This window comes from Mandrillus leucophaeus, unplaced genomic scaffold (genome assembly GCF_000951045.1).
Source record: "Mandrillus leucophaeus isolate KB7577 unplaced genomic scaffold, Mleu.le_1.0 Scaffold464, whole genome shotgun sequence".
NCBI lineage: Eukaryota > Metazoa > Chordata > Mammalia > Primates > Cercopithecidae > Mandrillus > Mandrillus leucophaeus.
In genome coordinates, this window is record NW_012104965.1 from 434,424 (window position 1) to 454,272 (window position 19,849).

The window sequence follows — 19,849 nt, forward strand, 5'->3', positions numbered from 1 at the left end:
TCTGTTACAGATTTTCCTCAATTTGCTGGTACATACTCTAGCTTAGGGATTACTGAAATATCAAAACAGATGATAACATATATGCTTTCAGGGAAGAAAAGGATACATCTATGTAGCCCAAAGTTTTCATTTATTTTTTTGATAGGCCCTAGAGTTGATCTTGAAAATTGCCAGATTAGTAGGCTGTCCTAACCCTGAGAAATCACTAGTCCAGAAGTGGCAATTCCCAAGGCAGGTATTGAAGCATTCCATTGTCTTTTACCTCAAGGGCTGTATGAAAGTCACTAGCTGAAATCAATACAATTAATAATAAACACAACGTGTTCTACATGGTGTTTTTAAGGGGTAGAGTAATAATCTCAAAAACAAACTATGGTAAATTTTTGTAGCTGCAAAAACTATTAGAAACTTTAATAAGGCAGGACTTAAAACAACCTAAGAGGTAGTATAGACTGAAAATGGAATTCACTTCTTAAAGAGAATCATGGCCAATACCTATGGGTTATGAAAAGAAAGTAGAATATTTGGGTGGTAGTTTCCCTGTTCTGTGTAACTACTTTCACGTCAGATATGAAGGTCCTAAAACATAGGTGTTATTTTTCACTGGTCAGGAAAGGACACTAGACTGAATGGTCCGTGGGTCTGATCCATGACAAGTCTTCTGATTGTTGAAAAATACTGTAAGTTGTAGAGCTTCTAGCTGTGAAATGTTTCCAAAGAAACCTTTGTCATCTACTTTGGAATCATATTAATGCCCTGTGGCCTTGGAATTGACTCTAGAAGCTTTCAGTTAAATATTAGCCATTATACCTGTACAGAAAAAATATAGAAAGGCTTAAATGGAAAAACAAAAGAGTAACTGAATAATGTACCTTGATTCCTTGATTTTTCTCAGTTACCATGATGATTTTTGTCATCTGTTGAAAAAGGTTTCTGCTAAATTTAATTATCAGACCATCATCTTAAATCTTCAAAGTTCATTTTTTTTTTGTCTTTCTCTATTAACAGACAAATTAAAAGGGAAGGATCAAGTATATGAAATGAAATTGTGATGCTCCAGGAACAGTTTCAGGTCTTACGTTTCATTGGAAGAAAAGTCCTCTATCAAAAAGAAAAGTTCAAAAAGTTTAAATTATCTAAAAATATACAGTGTCCCTAAACCTAACATATATAATGAGTGTATGGCCTGGAAATCCAATCTCTTCATAGGTGATTTGGATATGCAATATCAGGACTATACTTACAGTTAAAAAAAAAAAAAAGATAAAGAAAACTCTTCTTTATCTGAAATTCAAATTTAACTTGGTGCCCCAAATTTTTATTTGCTAAACCTTATATATGTGGAAACATAATATAGTTTATAAATATTATATATATATAGTTTAAAATGCATAGTGACTATATCAGTCTTTAGGTATAAATAGTTACAGTATCTTTTGTCAATTTGATTACATCATTACAGCAACTTTCAGAGTTGAGAGAATGTTGGATCATGAGAAATTGCTATAAACATTTTTATGGGAATCATTTTGGGTCTAGGAAACGTTGATTTTTTAGCGTTCCAATAATGTGTGTTATATCATCTCTTGAGAAGTTTTCAGAAATTCTGAGAAAAATGGACAGCAGAAAAGGGTTAGATAGATAGGAAGAAATATCTAATAATTTGGAGAGCTGTTCAAGCCCTAATCTCAAGATATAGAGCTGCTATATTCAAATTTGTTTGATCTTTTGATATTTTTCAATTCTGTATGAAGGCATTAATGGTTTTTTCCTGCTTTGCCTTTTAATATGTCACTTGAGCAGATATTTGTCCTCTAACTAGCAAGTAGAATTGATTCTATGGTTGCTTCATCATAATTTTTGATGCAGAATAATGGTAGATATATTCATGCTTGTTTTTCGTTGGATACTTATTGATTACTACATCGCTGAACATTTAAGGAAAGAATCACTCAATTCTAACATGTTTAGAAGAGTTTCTTTCTGATTTGGCACATGGACAGTGAGAATGACCTCACTGTGTTTGTTCCCTGGCACACCAAAGGTTTGCTGCAGATGTTAGTACAGCAGAACTTGTTCACTAAGATGACCCATTATGGAACTCTAGCTGATTAAGCAGATGTTAATGGACAATTGCATGTCCATTATTACTTCTTTGACCATAATACCAACTCAACTCAATTGTACTTGCTTTTCAAATAAGACCAACCTGTCAATAAAGAAACCGGACATCAAGTTTCAGATGGTTGGTAGCGATTACAGGGAAATGCAAAAAGGAGGGAAGAGATGAGACGCACATTGTCAAATAATCTGAAATGTTAAGAATTGTGGAAATTGTGAGTTTCATAAGGAGTTTTAGACAAGGTACACTATATCCCCCATTCTGTTTTTTTCTTTTTCGTTTTAAACTTAGATTTGCTTTACTTCTTTGGGTCTTCATTTCTTTCCATGCAAAATTCCTGAAAGTCAAAAGGAAGATTAGAAGCTAGTCATTTTACCACTAAAGAAACTGAGCCCCAAGAAGTTAATTCAGCTTACCCAAGATTACATCTTTGGTTAGGGCCAAACCTAAGACAGGGACATACTCTGTTTTCTTCATTTCTCACTAAACTGTATCACTACAGTTTAAACTTCCTTCTACCACTACTAGCATTCTGTGCCTTCAAGAGGAATTTTCAGTCCCTTCACTTTCCTGATGCCTGGGAATTCTTTTTAAGTTATGACTAACAACGTATAAAACATGAGTCAAAAGTTAGTCCCTAATAAAGTCATTGTGACTTTAATGACTTCGGCAGTTGTTTCATTCTGCAAAAACAGGAAGATCCCACACAATAAGGCGCCTGTCTCACAGCTGGGCTCCTGCGTAGACGGCCACCCACAAGAGTAACTAACTGCTGGGGCTGTCTTCCTCTCTTTGACACCTTTTTATTCTCTGTTCTTACAGTTTTCTCCTACTGACCTCATCCTGAGATTATCCATGAGAGGAAGGTACCTGCTTTAGCTTTTCTTTGATAGGGTAAAGAATAGTTTTAATCACTTAAGATTCACTCCTAAGTGATTTTCAGGTCACCCTCAACAGGCCTAAATTAGTCTTAGAAGGAGCTCTTTCATGGGCTTTATACTAGCTTCCTGTGTTATCACTCTTCTGGATTGTTTTATTCTCAAAACATAAAATCGCCAAATTTTAGATTTAAGAAGAGTCTGCGATCATTCCAGTTCACTCCACCTATGTGATTAGTTTAAGAACTCATTACCAAGATGGTGCCTATCTTGCCTGCAGATCTTTGCATAAAGCTCAAACTAATTCTCCCACAAGAAATATAGAAAAGTGAAGAAGTGTCCTATCATTTCAGAAGAAACTGGCTTGGATGAAATAATCTCTGTATGCAGTGTTGAAACTAAAGAAAAATTGAAGCCATCAAACAAACAAAATGTTCCTATCAAGTGTAACTGAATTTTAGCTTTTATTACCTATTCTCTACTGTTAAAATAACTTTTCGCTATTAAAGGAATTTATTCCAAAAATCAGACAATTTTATAGAAAAGCTATACTCTAGGCAAATAATATTAAATCACTTACCTAGAAAATATACGTTCTTCCCTTTTCAAAAAATAGCTGCAATTTCTAGCAGTATATGTGAATCTAGTGTTGGGCATAAGCTTAAGGAGGCATTGGAGGAATTTTTTATTACTAAGAGTTCATTCACAAACTTTGCTTGTCTGTGTTGAAAAGTGGCATTGGCCATTTCCTCTGGGGACATTATTTCTAGGTAGGCTGTAACAGGGTTTTCCTGTGAAGGCAGATTCTTAGGGAAAATAGTATCTGTGTGCATGAGATGGTAGAGACACATTTATCTTTAAAATAAATGTTCCTATTTATGAATTTCTCTACTGCATTTAATAAAGTAAATAATGCCCATTTCCTTTCAATCCAGTAACTCCTTGGGACACAGTTTTACCCAGGAGCTATTTTACCTTTGAGTCTGGATGAAACATGTAACTTAATAAACTCCAAAAGTCTTACACTATAAAACTCTGAGGGATGATAAATGCTTCCCTTCCTTTGTTATGGTCTGAAGCATTTTCAATCTGAGTTGTTTTCCTCAGTCATGTAGAGGGAGTTTTGTTTTCTGGGAAGTCTTGGTTGCTGGTAAATAATGTGTCCAAACTGTAGGAGGCAGCCACAAAATTTATCATACAAGTATGAAAGGTTAGGGTTCAAAGACTGAGATCCTAAAATCATGCATCATTTTCATTTTACACATGAGAGGTGATGTAACTACACAGGAGAGTGAGAGCCGAGAATGAAAAGTCAAGATTCGTCTACTACATAGTGGCTGCCTCTGGCTCAACAGAAACACTCCCGTGTGGGAGTCAGTTGCTGAAAACCCAACTAAGCCTAGCTCCTCAGCTGTCTCCTCAGGCTTCACTTCAAACATAATTCATATCTATTCTATTTCTTAATGTGTCTCATCACACAGTTAAACGCTAGTCATACTAACTCGACTCTACATGTATTAGAATGTAAAAGATACCCTTCCACCCCCCGCTGTCTGCTCCTTGAAGGCCATGTCTGCCTTTCTTAGTTTGTACAGAGCCCAACATAAATGGGCCCTTCATACGTGCTTTTTGATGAGAGCAATGATTGCCTTCACGTCAGTGTGGTTGGGCCCTCCCTTATGGAGGAGGAAAACCAACAGTTGTTGCTAAGCAACATTTAAAGGACTAGGTTAGTTTCTGACACTAAGTGACCTCCATTTGCATACTTCGCCATGTTGTGTGTTTTATGATTGCCTTAAGATGACTTTGTTTTTTGGTGGCATTGCTATATGCCCTTAGCAAAAGGCTCCTAGGAGAACTAGTTTAGGCCTGGAAAGGAGGAAGGTGATATTCATCTGTTAATGACTTAGATGAGTACGCTGATCCTTTCAGTAAACCATGCAGGAAAGGTGAGGAGTTTGGTTTATTTTCAGCCCTGCAGCTGAGAGCCACCTCCCTGTTCCCATATTGAAAGTGATTGACAATGTATCCCAACAGGGTCCTGTGGCAATGGGAGGCTATAGGAAGAAAATAAACAGAGAAGTCTTTCCTCTTATAGCCTTTTATGATTCAATTTCTACCTGCTCCTATCTTCTGAGCAGAGATGCTGATATAGCTAATAAAGAACTGGCCCCACCCTCTCCAGACTGTTTGCTGTTGTGGTTAAACAACGTGCCCTAATATATCTATTCCTACTAGAATGAAAGCTGATTAAAAGCATGAAAAGAGTTTTTGTTTGTTCCTTTGCTTTTTTCACTGCTATATCATCACTCTTTTCGCTGGTCATTTTAGGTATTCAATAAATGGTTGACAAATAAGTGGAAAAAAAGGGGATTATTGAACTAATACCAACCTGATTGACTCTAAAACATTCCTAAGTGTTTCAGAGAGACTAAAGAAGCCAAAATGAGACAATTGTTTGAATGTTATATTTGCCTAAGTCTAGTGCAGAGAAAATTATGGAAGAAATCATCTGTCTCTAAGCTTTTTACAAGATATTTTTACAGTGATTCAAGTAAAGTTTACTTCTTTGCCAAAATTCAGTGTATTGGTCAGAGCAATAAACTTGTCTTCTTCAGCTTCTGAGTCTTCAGCCTAAGTACCTGTCTTTTAAGGATTTAAGATGAGAGGCCATTGTGACGGAGCAGTTGTGTCTTTAACACTAAATAATTTGGAAGTCATGCGATTCACAGATTCACCTGGGGTTCAAAATTGCACAGAGGTTCAATAAGTAAAATACGCTAGCTGAGATGATTGATTCAGAGATGCCTGGTTACTAACATATTGTATCATGGGAAACACACCCACAAACACAAGTAGGGTTACCCAAATAGAGGGTGATTGGACATCTTTGAGAACAATGCATGGTGCAGTGAGCCAGCAGGCAGAAATACTGACTTGCATTGGCTTCACCTCCAAAAGCCAGGTCTCCTAGGCACAGGCCATGGCGTAACCCGGGCTTGGATACTTGAAATAAAGCTATTGTTGGATGCTGATGCTCATTTGAAAGGGGAATGCCTCACAGGAAAAAAAGCCAATTGCAAGTCAGGGTTGTTGCCGTGGTGCTTTGCTACTCCTTCAACTTGCTATAAATGAAATTATGGGAGTACAGGGGTAGGATAACAGAGGGGAGAGATGAGGAGGGAAATGGGATGAGCCTGGGGCAGGGAATCCCACTGCAGTAAAGCTCTAGTGTTTCCCCTTGCCTGTACTCTAATGCTGACAAGGAGAAGGGAGGGGCTGGGAAGAAGGGAGAGAGAAACATGCAGGGAAGAAATGACTTTCTCAACATGCCCTGGATGGCTAAAATAAAATAAAAATTAATTTAAATCCTCAGATTTCTAATGTGAGTTAGAAGAGGTAACACTAAATCTCAAACAATTCACCATTCTTTCAGTTATGACTGTTCATATTTCCTAACATGCTCTGGATCCTAGATGGAAAGGTTAAAAGAGTTTAATACATTTGTCGAATGCAATCTAATATGCATATCAATGAGCTAACGGAGGGCAGAAACTTACGTGCTGCATAGGAAGTACTTTTCAAATGAAATAAATTAATTCCATTCCCATTCATTTTACTATGAAAAGAGGCTAAATGCATTGGCACACGCTTGGTGTGCGACAAATAATCCTCCAAAAAGCTAGTTCACAGAAATTATTGTGTACCGGCAGCCTAGTCTGAAAACAGCCACGGTCCTAACCTTTTTTAAATGTTTGTTTAAATGTTCAGAAAGTCGATTCATCAAATGCATCATCACTTTGATCCATTAGAGCAGCTGGATTTTTGTGCAGAGGCTGCATCTGCAGAATTCTGGTCTGCAGTGGAGAGAGAGGGTTAAGGAACACCTAGTTAAAATGGGGGAGGGTACCGACTTCAGATTTACTTAAATATTCATGGGGCTTCCTCCATTTTAATCTTCTCCTTTTTAAAAGATGGCTGTGTTTCCTAGTCTGGCAACTCCTCAGGAAAGAAGAATTGCTTCTTCCTTGCAGAGTTCGGCTGAGTAGGACTAATGTAGAAGAGTGGAAACCCCTTCGGCCACCAGGACTATTCATAATTCATAAGTGCTTCAAACCAGCCAGCTGAATACATTTGGACAGGCTCTTGCTCCTTCGTGCAATTCCTGATTTCATTGCTCTCTTCTGCCAGGAAATAAGCAGGGAGCATAGGCTTCTTGCAAGAATGGAGTGCGAAGATGGGCTTTGTTTGGCTTAGGAAATGCCATACATTTTGGAGGTTTTGTCTTTTCTAAGTTTTGATTATTTTATCACTGGATCTGCAGGGCTTTCCTGATCCTTTCGGGATTGCTCTCTCAGAACCGTGAATTCTTTCAAAGGGATTTGTGGATTGTGGCAAAGAGAGCATTCCAAAATGCCTGAGGCAAATTATTTGTTATCTGTATCTTGGGGTTACATCAAGGTGGGTTAATTTGATTGTGTTTTGTGTCTTTGATAAAATGTGAAACATGTATCTGTGTGTGTGTGTGTGTGTGTGTGTGTGTGTGCGCGCGTGTTTTGTGTGAAGTAGAGGACATCTGTAATGATTTAATTTGTGTGTTCATTTAACCCACTGGGACCTCTTATTTTGAAATAAGAGCATTTTATATTACATTTTATTTAAGTGTACTATGCTGTGTTTTAACCCTATTCTTTTTACTCAATTCTGTTTTTTAAAAGATTCTTCTTTTTTTTCTTTTTCGCTTAAACTTTTCACATATAATCTCCTGTCACCAAATAGGTTATTAAATTATATTTTAGAGGTAATTTCAGACAAATGTATTTTTAAAAGTAGTTACAGTTTCAAGTGGAATTATCTTGACATCTATTAAAATTCCTTTTCCTAGGTTTGCATCTTCAAAAGTAATCAGTTGTTAATTCTAAGAAATCTTAAGAAAACCTCTTTTCCAAAAGTGACGTTGGAATAGTTTCAAGTTGAAGAGATACATTTTGTAGAAACAGTACTATTTATCTAATGGTATCTGCTCATCCAACCTCTTGATTCCTGGACAGTAAAGTTGGAAACATTTAAAGTGAACATTTGCTCTTTTGAAAATGGTTAATGCATTTTTGTTCTTTATAAACAGTTCAAAAGAATGCTGAACCGGGAGCTGACACACCTCTCAGAGATGAGCCGGTCAGGGAACCAGGTGTCTGAATACATTTCAAATACTTTCTTAGGTAAGATAATAACTGGGAAAAACCTGTTTTATAACTGGGGTTTTCAGAATTAATTTCTACAATCTATCAAGGACATCCCTATGTGAATTGGGGATGGAGTTGAGTCTCATAAAAATCCATTTAAAATCATAACTAAGGCCAATCTTCAAAAGAAAAAAAAAAAAGCAGAAAGATCATGTTTTTGAAAAAAAGAATTAAAATAGCCATCCAAGACAGAGGGTTATTATGGGCTAACTGTATTTAAACGGCCCTCAGCCCCACCTTGTCTGCCTGCACACTTCCATCTTTGCTAAGACCTCTGAAATAATGAGGGAAATCCAATCACCCAAGCCCTAGAGACAGCTCCATTGGCTCCTCTGACATGGTAGCCTTTCAATTCCTTCAATAACTGAGCTTTGAACAAAAGGTTTCCTCTATGATGTTTTGTAGGGGATATGCTTGAGGAATAATTCCATGGTGATTTGGTCCGTGAGAATAAGCTTTGGGAATAATTTGACTATTGCTTTACTAAGTTATTTATTAAAGATAAATGGATGGTATGGGGAGAATTTTAATACTATCTTAAGGATTTCATATTCTGCAAGCAGCCTCATTCTCTTTCCCATCTGATGCTTTATCCATTATTCTGTTTGTTACATTACTGGTATTTAACACATGATACTGACCAAAAAGGATTGCATGAATGGTCCTCAACTATTGTCATGCATGTTATTTGATTATTTGGGATTTTTGAATTCAGTCTTAAAGGCAACTTTTGTATAATGAAACTATTAGGACAATTTTGATTTAAGAAGTCTTACAGACTCTGCAGATCTGTGCATCAAAGTAAATGGATAGCATTTAGATTCTGATTTTGTTGACTTTAAATTGCTGCTGAATTATGCTTGCTTATGAAACCTCATTTTCCAGGGAAGTGACCCACTCTCACAGCTGAACATTGCATCCTTTCTTCTTTTTTCGAATAGCCATATAGCATTAAATCAATGAGCATTTTCCTTGACGTGTGGGAGTGCAGAAGACAAGAGTAGAGATTTGGGAACCTCCTCCTAGATTTCAGAGGATCTACGGAAATGCTTGTGTATATGTGCATATTTTCTTTAGCCAGTCTATCATTGATGGGCATTTAGGTTGATTCCATGTCCTTACTATCCTGAATAGTGTTGCAATGAACATAAGTGTACATGTGCCTTATTGAAACAAATACCTCTTCTGGTTTTATTTCTAAGATCAATCCTATTTCTCTAACACCAAAGCAGTTCTTGCTATCAGCAGATCAATCAGCCCTCTCTTTAAGCAGCCTCATACAGAGCTTACTGCATTACTCTGCAGTGGATGGTCACCAGACATGATTAACAAGTGCCTTTCTAACAGTTGCTAGTATGTGAGTGTCTGCAGCACTTAATTTTCTCCAGCTGCAGTTGCAACGCCTTTGTCAGAGAACAAAGGAGAAGAATTTTCATCCATCCTAGCTCCCAGAGGTGCCTAGAAAGTAACTCTACAGAAAACATTAAATACTGATCCTTTTCTTCTCCTTTAATACATTTGAAGAAAGGGATCTTCTGCTGAGCATTTCAGATATACCCTGCTCTGTGTAGTGCCTAATGATTTTTCATTAGCTGGAAGCTGTTTTAGGGACATTTTACAGGTTAATGACTGTGGGAGACGAGAATAAAATCAAAACTGCAAGAACCCATTTTTGTCTTCATAAGCATTGCATTTTAAAATATGAGGGCTTGAGGACTTCTCAGAAGAGACTCTCACTACTGTAGTTAAAGTTATATGAAGTCTCTGAACCCTTAATCATCCAAGACTGGCCTTAAGCAGTCCTCTTCATTTGTAGTCTCTTTCAATATCTGCTTACCAAGGACAACAAGAATATCTTAGTCCACTAATTAATCTTTTTTATCACCATAGGCTACCAAGAAAGAAAGCTGATAAGATAATAAAGATGATTCATTCCTCAGAGTAGGAAAAAATAAAAAGAAAAAATTTAAAAGATGCTAAATATGAGCTCTGAGTCTCAACACTGTCCAAGATGAGGCAAATGTCAACTCTTTCTTGCCTATTGTGCTTGCTATTTAGGCAGATCTCTTGAGCAAAACCAGTCATTTGGCTTCTCATCGTTCCAAAAATTAAATTCAAGAACAAATTGTTGAGGAAGGTTATTAGAATCTCAATCCTTGTAGACTCAGCATTAAGAGGGTGGTGTGTGTCAGTGGGTATATATGTTTGAGGGTATATGGGGTAAACCCCATCAAATAGACTAGACAGGCAGATTGGAATTTTAAATGTTCTTGAGAAGATATAGGAAGAAAAAACCTATAATATGAACAAAAGATGCATCAGTTGTCTCACTTGTAAAATGGGAGCACTGGTATAGATGACATCTCAAATCCCTTCCAACTCTAACTTCCTATAACTTTGATATGAACTGAGTTTATCAGTTTTGCTAAGACATACCTGGCCATCTGGATTCTCTGTGGTGAACCCTCGGCTTGTAATTTGACAATCTCAAAAAACAAATAAATGAAGTTTGTTTCCAGACTGACAGTGAAGGGCATGGAACTCTTAGTTTTATCCTGTGAGCATGATGAATGTTCCCGGAAGACCATGAAGCCATCTTCATAAACCTTCTGATCTGCATGGGACCCTAAAACCTTGTAGTCCAATTCCCTCATTTTATAGGAGAGAAAACAGAGGACCCAGAGGGATGAGGTAACTTGACCAAGATCACTTGGCTAATACATTCCTCAGCCAGAACTAGGACTTGGCTCTCTTGACATCTAGACCTAAACACCCTGTCAATCCTTTAACGAGGAAAGAAGGCTGTTAGGAACACAGAATATATAGAACAAAATCACATAAGGACTCTTAAGTAATACATATATCATTTTGGAAACAAATCTTTAGGAATCAGGATTGTGGGACCTAAAAATAAAATGTTTATTAACAGGCCAGGCATGGTGGCTCACGCCTGTATCCAGCACATTCAGAGGCTAAGATGGGCAGATCACCTGAGGTCAGGAGCTCGAGACCAGCCTGGCCAACATGGTGAAACCCCGTCTCTACTAAAAATACAAAAATAGCTGGATGTGGTGGTGCATGCCTGTAGTCCCAGCTACTGGGGAGCCTGAGGCAGGAGAATCACTTGAATCCAGGAGATGGAGGTTGCAGTGAGCCAAGATCACACCATTGCACTCCAGCCTGGGCGAAAAGAGCAAAACTCTGTCTCAAAAAAAAAAAAAATGTATTAACAGTTTCTAATAATATAAAAGTTTCCTGTAAGACCTTGGCAACCACTTCAGTGAGCATAAAATAAGATCTTAGCAATTTACCTTAAACTTGAAGAGCAATATCTCAATAAGAGTCATTAAATGTTAAAAATGTGTCATCCAGGGAGGAGGGAAATCCCTTAATCCAGAGATATGTGAAACTGGTGTTGCTCGTATCTTAAAAAAAAAAAAAAAAGTGATGCAGGAGGACAGGGAGAAAGGCAGGCAGCAGACTATATTTACCAGTCCAGGCACTCACTGATGCTGTGATATAATAGCCTCCAGGTTGCTGGTACAAGGGGAAATAGAAGTGTCTAATTTCAAGGGAAATAAAGCAGGACCTAGGGAGAAGGAGAATAAATAATACAAGATTTTTAGATGTTATATTACAATTTAGTTAATATTTTCATGTACAGAGAAAAGTTATCCTTTTAAATCCTCTACTTACCATCTCAAAATCTAGAACTTAGAATTTTCAAGATGCAAGGAAAAGAGCTTAGGAATTTTGCATAATTGGAAAGTGTGATCTAGCAAAACAGGAACCTCAAATTAAGCCATTAACAGAATTTGGATGAGACTATTTTTTGTATCTGCTTTTTGTTTGTTTTATACAGGCTGGCTGTTTGCTCACTGTTTTCTGACTATTCCATAAATGTAAATTCACTCAGTGTGTTTATTGTGATTTCTTCGAGTCTGAGTTTCTGATTATTTCCACACTGTGCTGGCTAAGCATTTAATAGAGGAAATTCAGAATAGGGAAACCTATTAGTTGTTCCAGTGCCTGCACAGGGAAACACCCATTAATGTCAAATTGGCACTATTTGTGAATAATGGTCTTCTTCATCATTGCCATGTTCCAGACACAGTAGTGGTTCAGCTCAATTACTCACTGTTGCGGGAAATCTTTAATTAAACAAAGGGAAAAGGCTGCTAGTCCTACTAGAAAATGGTTGTATGTGCAGTGACACAGGAGAATCTACGAGCCTCTTTAACTGGAGGTGAAGAATGGTGGTTAGAAAGGCAGGCCCTGTGGTGGCCTTTCATTTTAGCAAAAAGTAGTAATTATTAGGAGTAAAGTGACAGGGAGAAAAGTAATTTCAAACTAATATAAAATACAGTTTTTATGCCAGAGATTGTGTGGCAGGAAAGAGATTTTTAACAGGAACCTCAAGGCCTGGGTTCTATGCTATTAAATCACTGTGTCTGGAGCAAAGTAATTGCAAAATAAATATCTGTTAAATAAATTGCCCTTTGAGCTTGGGCAAGTTGCTGACTTCATCTGAAAAATGAGAGTGTGGGATTGTTATTGGTTCTCAAACCTGGCTCTGATTAGCCAAGTCACTCGGGAATCTTTTAAGAAAATACTGATTCAGTAGGGTTGGGTGGGGCTTATAAATCTGTATTTTTCTGAAGTTTCCTGGGTGCTTCTGATGCTGGACTAGGTTGGAAACCCCTAAACTAATTGAGATGACCACTAAAATTCCTCCCTAAGCAAAAGTCATAGGCTTGTGAGTGTAGGAGCTTGTGGGACACCTAGAGACAATATTGATATGTCAGGGATGGAGAATTCCCTTGCTTCGGCCCCACAGAAAAGAGGTGAGGTATACACAAAGCTGGTACTGTCTCACTGTGCTTGCTTTGCTCTGATGAAGTGTCCACAGGGGCCTATGAGCAGCCAGAGGTCTCTGGGGAAAACATGTGACTGTGCCATTATCTGCAAGAGTCAAAACAAATCGTCTAGATCCCAAAATGCCATCTGGGAGCATGTCATTTTCAAATGGCAAAGTTGTCTTCCTACTAATTTTCACTGTAACTAGCAGAGGTAAATGTAGGTACTTTTGAAAGCTGCATTAACTCTTTCAGCCACAGGATGTCATTTAGTTCAATAAAGTCGCTTTTATGCAATTTAATAATTGCCTCTGTGCACCCACCAGCATCCCTGTGGCCTGAAAGAGTTAACACATTTTTTCAGGATTACTGAGCATACATCTCCCTGTGAAGTGAAATGGAATATTTGATTGCTGATATTTTTAACAGCACAATGTAAAGGAAAGAGCTTCTATAAGCAGGTAGGCACATTTTTTTTTCACTAATCCAAGCTCTGCTGTTACCTTGTTGTAACACAACTTTTAAAAATATTATGAAATATCATAAATATGTAATAACCTTAAATGTGTTAGTAAGTGTAATGCTTATTACAAATGAGAGGCCTTATTATTATTTATTAGTAGAATTAATAGACACAAGGCATGAAATAAAACTGAAATTATAGTCTTCCTCTAAACCTCAAAGGGTAATAAACCAAGTCCTTAAAGTAATTGTTTGAGGATTATGACCCATTTCTACTTCTAACATATACACTGCTTATTTAAACTGAGCCCTGCTAAAGCCATATGGATTTTAAAATTTTTTAAGTAAAGATAAGATGAGCAGATCATGAAACCTGTTTTTATTAATCTGATGAACATTTTATTATACAAAAATATGTTAATCACTTTATTTTAAAAATCTACATATAAATATTGGTGCTCCACCTTGCAAATGTATAAGGGTAATTCTCCTAAATTACACTGAAAACAGAAGATTTGGTCTTGGGTCCTATTTTTGCTGCTTTCTGGGCAAGTTACTTAGTTCCTCTGGGCTTTAATTTGCCTAGCAATAACATGGAACAACAAATCTTCTTATCATTCTCAACAAATTTTATATATTCCCCACTTACTTCATAGAACTACCCTAGAGATACAGTGAAATAGTGCTACAAGATTTTATAAGATTCTAAAGCTGTTACAGATGGTTAGAGTTGTTTTGAATATTGCAGTGGATTCTCGTAGACACGTGTGCTGAAAAACATATTCCTTTGTCTGTTGCAGACAAGCAGAATGATGTGGAGATCCCATCTCCCACCCAGAAAGACAGGGAGAAAAAGAAAAAGCAGCAGCTCATGACCCAGATAAGTGGAGTGAAGAAATTAATGCATAGTTCAAGCTTAAACAATACAAGCATCTCACGCTTTGGAGTCAACACTGAAAATGAAGATCACCTGGCCAAGGTGTGTATAAGCTCAGGTTTTGTGCATGTAGCTCTCTGCTTTACAGCAGACGGATGACCGTATACCTTTTAGAAAACAGTAGGGATTGCTTTTGCATTATTGTGTTAGGGAAGCTCATATGAAATGAGTTTACTGTGAGCAGTAAGGCCGCCTGAAAGCTGTCATTAAAGGAAGGTTGATTAAACATGGGACCAAGTCTTGGGGGAGAGCCTGGATCTCTTATGCTGGTAGTTATTAAGAATGCCATTGTTGGGGTATCTGATGGAAGATCCTTTTTCCATACCAAAGAACCACTTTTTTGGTTTTGTCTCGAGTTAGGTTTGTTATGGACAGTTCATTATGAATGAAGAATCCTTCTGAAGAGACATGGGAAAAATCCGAGGAAAGGTCAATAGGCAGGTCTCAATTATCCCAGAGGACATTTCAGGGACTGTATGCTGAGGACCAATGGGAAAATCTGCACTAATCGGTAGTGCTGGAAAAGACATAAAGAGAAATTGACAGCACTGACTCTGGAGCCCAAACTCCAGTAGTGGAGGGAGGCATAGAAAGAATTCATACATCCTTTAGGAGGCCACACAAGGTGACTACTGAGGTCCTCTCAACTTTGTGAGAATATGAAATCAGCTTACTGTGAGCGGTAAGACCTTTTGAAAGCTGCCATTAGAGGAAGGTTGATTAAACATTAGGCCAAGTCATGATGGAAAGCCTGGATCTCTTACTCTGGGTGGTTGTTAAGAATGAAATAAATTGGTCCTTAAGTCTGATAACCTTGGAATAATCTCACAACACAGGACTGAGTGATGTTTCTTCCAGGTCCATCTGTGACCCAGAAGCCCTAGGATATAATTTATGACTGGCATTCTTCATGACCTTTTACATTAAATTGGGTTGACTTATGCACATTCTGACAGCTGAGTCTTCCTGATCTGGCTTTCAGTGATGATAACCAAAGGGCAGAGGAGTTTTCCCTGAGACTGAGTTTCAAGCTGTTACTAATGGGCCAGTAAGCAGCAAGGAGAGAGACAGGGAAATTGGACTAGAGTGATCTCTGTTTACTTGTGGCCACTTTGAAAGCAACGTTGGTTGAAGACTGATGCATGTCCAATATAGGTCAGCAACTAAATTTATAAATAGATACTCTCCTTTTTCTGAATAACAAAATGTTCAGAAATTTGTAGCTATCCTGAAGAGGACACACGACCTCCTAGGCAATTTAACTTTCAGATTTTCATGCAACCGAAGCACTCTAAGGAGCCACTCTAAAGACTTAAGCAGCCAATGTCCAAAAAATAAATTAAAAGAATGAGGCATGTGAGCACAACTTTCCTTATTCCTAAATTCCTTTAAATTTTTAATTGCAGGAACTGGAAGACCTGAACAAATGGGGTCTTAACATCTTTAATGTGGCTGGATATTCCCACAATAGGCCCCTAACATGCATCATGTATGCTATATTCCAGGTGAGTGAACAGGAGTGAATGCTGGCTTTCCAATTGGATGGCTCTTTATGATTTTTTTTCCATCTTGCTTTTCTGTTTAACTTTCCTCCACTTTGGACATCTACTTATTTATGTTCTAATCCATTTTACAACATAGGAAAGAGACCTCCTGAAGACATTCAGAATCTCATCTGATACATTTATAACCTACATGATGACTTTAGAAGACCATTACCATTCCGACGTGGCATATCACAACAGCCTGCACGCTGCTGATGTAGCTCAGTCAACCCACGTTCTCCTTTCTACACCAGCATTAGACGTGAGTAGTTATGATCTGTTTTGCATTCCTGCCCATCCTCCTTCAAAAATGCCATACCAGCTGGATGTAGTAGCATGTGCTTGTAGTCCTAGCTACTCGGGCGGCTGAGTTGGGAGGATTGCTTGAGCCCAGGGGTTCAAGGTTACAGTGAGCTATGACTGCTCCCCTGGACTCCTGCTTGGGCAACCCTGTCTCTAAAAAAAAAAAAAAAGAAAAAAAAATGTTTTAAGTGCCTTACAATATGCAATATACTTACAAAATTAATGTAATTAGACCACACTACATACTTGAACTGGTTCTTTATAAAATGTATCACATCCATTAACTGAGCTATTTATAAAAAATGAATGACATTTCTACTTGCTTTGCTTTCTAATATCAGAGTAACCTTCCCTTTACATCTCTTACTATTAAAAGTATTTAACTATAAAGCAATTAACAGGATTTCAGGGCAGGAATCATGTCTTATTCTTCATTGTATTTCTAGTAAGGGATGCAATGTACCTCAAAATGTCTTGTTCAGTGTCTGGTAGATAGTATATTCTCAGTATGCAATTACTTATCTGAACTGCCCAACACCACCCTAGGTATATACAGAGCACTACATTCCCAGGGGGGTATCGCAGAACTATAAAATACTCTCTACATTTCTTATTAGTAATAAGTATTCAGAGGCTTTTTCTCCTAAAAAAAATATAAAACTGATGCTGTGTATTGAAGAAATAGTAACTAAAAATCTAGAACAGAAGAATTAATAATGCTGAAACAAGGAGAAACAATATTCATAGTTTGCCATACTAACTCTGAGAAGGTGGCTGTAGCTCCTTCTTTCACAGATTAATGCATTTGTGTATACCAATATAATCAACAATGTATGCAGCAGGTCATACTCTTACTTGACAAATGAAAATGATGGTCAAGTACTCCCAAAATGTGCTGGACCACTGCAGGAAGGGACTGGCCATGCCCTATCCAGCCTCACCTTTACAGATTCAGTTTGGAAGGTGAAAAAAGATTGGCCACAACCCTGTTGCTTGAGTTGCATATTTTCTAAGAAAAGAAATCCAAGAAATCTTGAGAAAGTGAAATGGAGCTAAGGGTGTTTGATCCCTCTGAAGGAGAGAAAGAGTACTGTTTTTATACCCTGTGTAAGTATCACAGAGTGAGGCAACACTATTTATCAACTGCCCGGTGTTATTAATAGTATACCTACTGAGTGGCCAGAAAATGGCCATGAGTGCTGCAAGCTTTTTAGAAAAGGGAGGGTTCAGTGAGTGCTTGAGTAATGGGATTGGTCTTTATAGGAGAGGTGGAAACTTGCCTCAAGCTAGCATTGGAAGGACCAGAAGATTTAACTAATCCCAGAGGATGAGGGAAGACATTTCAGCCCTAGAATGAGCACCAATATATACCTTATTAATCCTAGGTTTGAATCATTGTGCATGGGTAGGGGCAGACATGACATGACATGAAGGAATTGAGCAGCGGGGCCTCAGGTTTCACTTCTTAGGAAGGTTCTCAAATCTTGCCCATAGTAAATGATTAGTGGATACGTGTTGAATGAATGAGTAATATCTAAAAGCTTGTGACCACACCATAAATTTCGCTTTGGGAAATAATTTATTGCTTATCTTATGAATCAGGAGTTTGGCCATTTTCTCTAAGTTATTCAGCTAACAGCATATGAAGGTTGTTATATCTCAGAGCAGAGCCAGCCTGACTTGCTTCTTTGCTTCTTTGACTTGTATCTGCTTGTGTTACATAAGCACCATGCTGCCACACCACTGGTCCAAGAAACAAACATTAGACATTGACACACTCCATGAGATTTGTGCTAATGTCTTTCCAAGCATCAGCCTTTAGGCTTGATGTGAGGCTGAGCTCTAGCCATCATTCCTTTCACGTCAGAGACTTTATGATGATGAACAGAATCTACATTTACTTAAATTAGTATATTGAGATATTACATAAATCAACAATCCCTCTCCCAACAAGGATAAAGTAGGATACTTTACAAATGAAACTGAATAAGCAGGATAGGCAAATTGGATGTGGAGTTAAATGTGTTTATTTGCCCAACAGGCTGTCTTCACAGATTTGGAAATCCTGGCGGCCATTTTTGCAGCTGCCATCCATGACGTTGATCATCCTGGAGTTTCCAATCAGTTTCTCATCAACACAAGTGAGTTCACCACCAGAACAGTCATTCCAGATAATTGTATGATTCACTGCCTAAGTTTTTTCCTCCTAATGTTTTCATTATGGATAATCACAAGGATAATAGTGAGGCAATCCTTCCATTCCTCTCAAACTGGTCAGGCCTTTCGTGGATACTCAGTCCAGTCTGGCAACACAATGTTTGAGCTGCTTGGAGAACTTCGAGAGGGTCATAGGGGAGCCATAAAAAGTACTCAAAGTTTGGCAAATACAATATGTAAGGAAAGAATAACAGATATGGAATTATTCATAAAGAACAAGAAAAGGTTTGGTGATCCCATGATAATGACTTTTGATATTATACAAAACTCTGCACAGAACATAGTAACTCGCTACTGTCCCTATCTGCTTGGGAAGCAGCCACAGATGTTAAATCTGCACATGGGAACCTCCAAGCAAAAATAAGACACTGTAAAAAGCACTGGAATGAGTTTCCACAGTTCAGAAGGAAGGGTCATTAAAAGTTCCACACATTTTCCTCCAACTGCATAGATTTGATTATGGATTGGGAGTAGCAATGACCTAAGTGACCAGGGGTGTCTAGCTTTAGGATCCCAAGCCATACTCGAAGCTTTTGTCATGCTTAAAATGTTTAGTTTTCACACCTTTGAAAATCCTTTCATTCTCTCAAATAATGCACTATCTCTAAGTGCTGGAAATCTAAGTAGTTTGAGAATATTGGTTATCCCAATGTGGTCATGAACAACATCAAGTACTGATAGTTTCCTAGAAATGCTTTTTGAGCTACTTGCTGCAAAAGAGTCCTGATCATCAGTCCTTGACCTTTATCCAAAGAATATCTGAATGACCTAGGTTTGGAGTACACTGGATTCTTTTACTTCATTCTTCTATTGAACAAACAAAATGTTGGGGCAGCTATGTGTCTGCATGGATTATATCAGTTGGTAGAGTGTGGTGTCATGAATCAATCCATATATAGGCCAGTTAGCCTCACACAGAAAAATGGTCTATCTACTACAGTCACCTACAGCACTGCAACATATAAAGCCTGCTTGTAGATTTGTGCCCTTGATCACAGGATGAATGAAACAAGGGTACTCCTCGGAGGTTAGTACTCAGAGCACACTATTAAAGCAATGATATATGTGTAACAGAACCTGCAATTAAGTAACACATTGCCACCGCTTGTCTGGTATTCTTGATTAAAATGTGGTTTCATAAGTCTGATGACCATATTCCCAAGCAGACTTCTGTCTAACAAAAGATGCCTGTGATTCTTCTATATAAAAGGCAGGCTAGAAGCTGCAGCTTAGGTTTCCAGATATTGCAATTTCTCGTGGAGAGAGTAAAAAGACAGAAAATTTGAC

The 19,849-nt window shown here is 37.9% G+C and overlaps 1 protein-coding gene across 5 annotated transcripts in view; it reads left to right on the top strand.

Annotated features, from left to right (window-relative positions):
• The window catches only part of PDE4B (phosphodiesterase 4B, cAMP-specific), a 444,432-nt gene that overhangs the window by 417,219 nt on the left and 7,364 nt on the right, over positions 1-19,849 (top strand). For 4 of the 5 annotated variants that reach the window (XM_011994950.1, XM_011994953.1, XM_011994952.1 and 1 more), the window contains 5 exons: positions 8,126-8,219; positions 14,362-14,540; positions 15,905-16,003; positions 16,140-16,304; positions 18,387-18,486. In XM_011994950.1, coding sequence (XP_011850340.1) covers positions 8,126-8,219; positions 14,362-14,540; positions 15,905-16,003; positions 16,140-16,304; positions 18,387-18,486 — 637 coding nt within the window. Of the gene's footprint in view, positions 1-6,945; positions 7,462-8,125; positions 8,220-14,361; positions 14,541-15,904; positions 16,004-16,139; positions 16,305-18,386; positions 18,487-19,849 lie in introns of those variants that run through there. The other variant, XM_011994954.1, reaches the window with a different exon arrangement.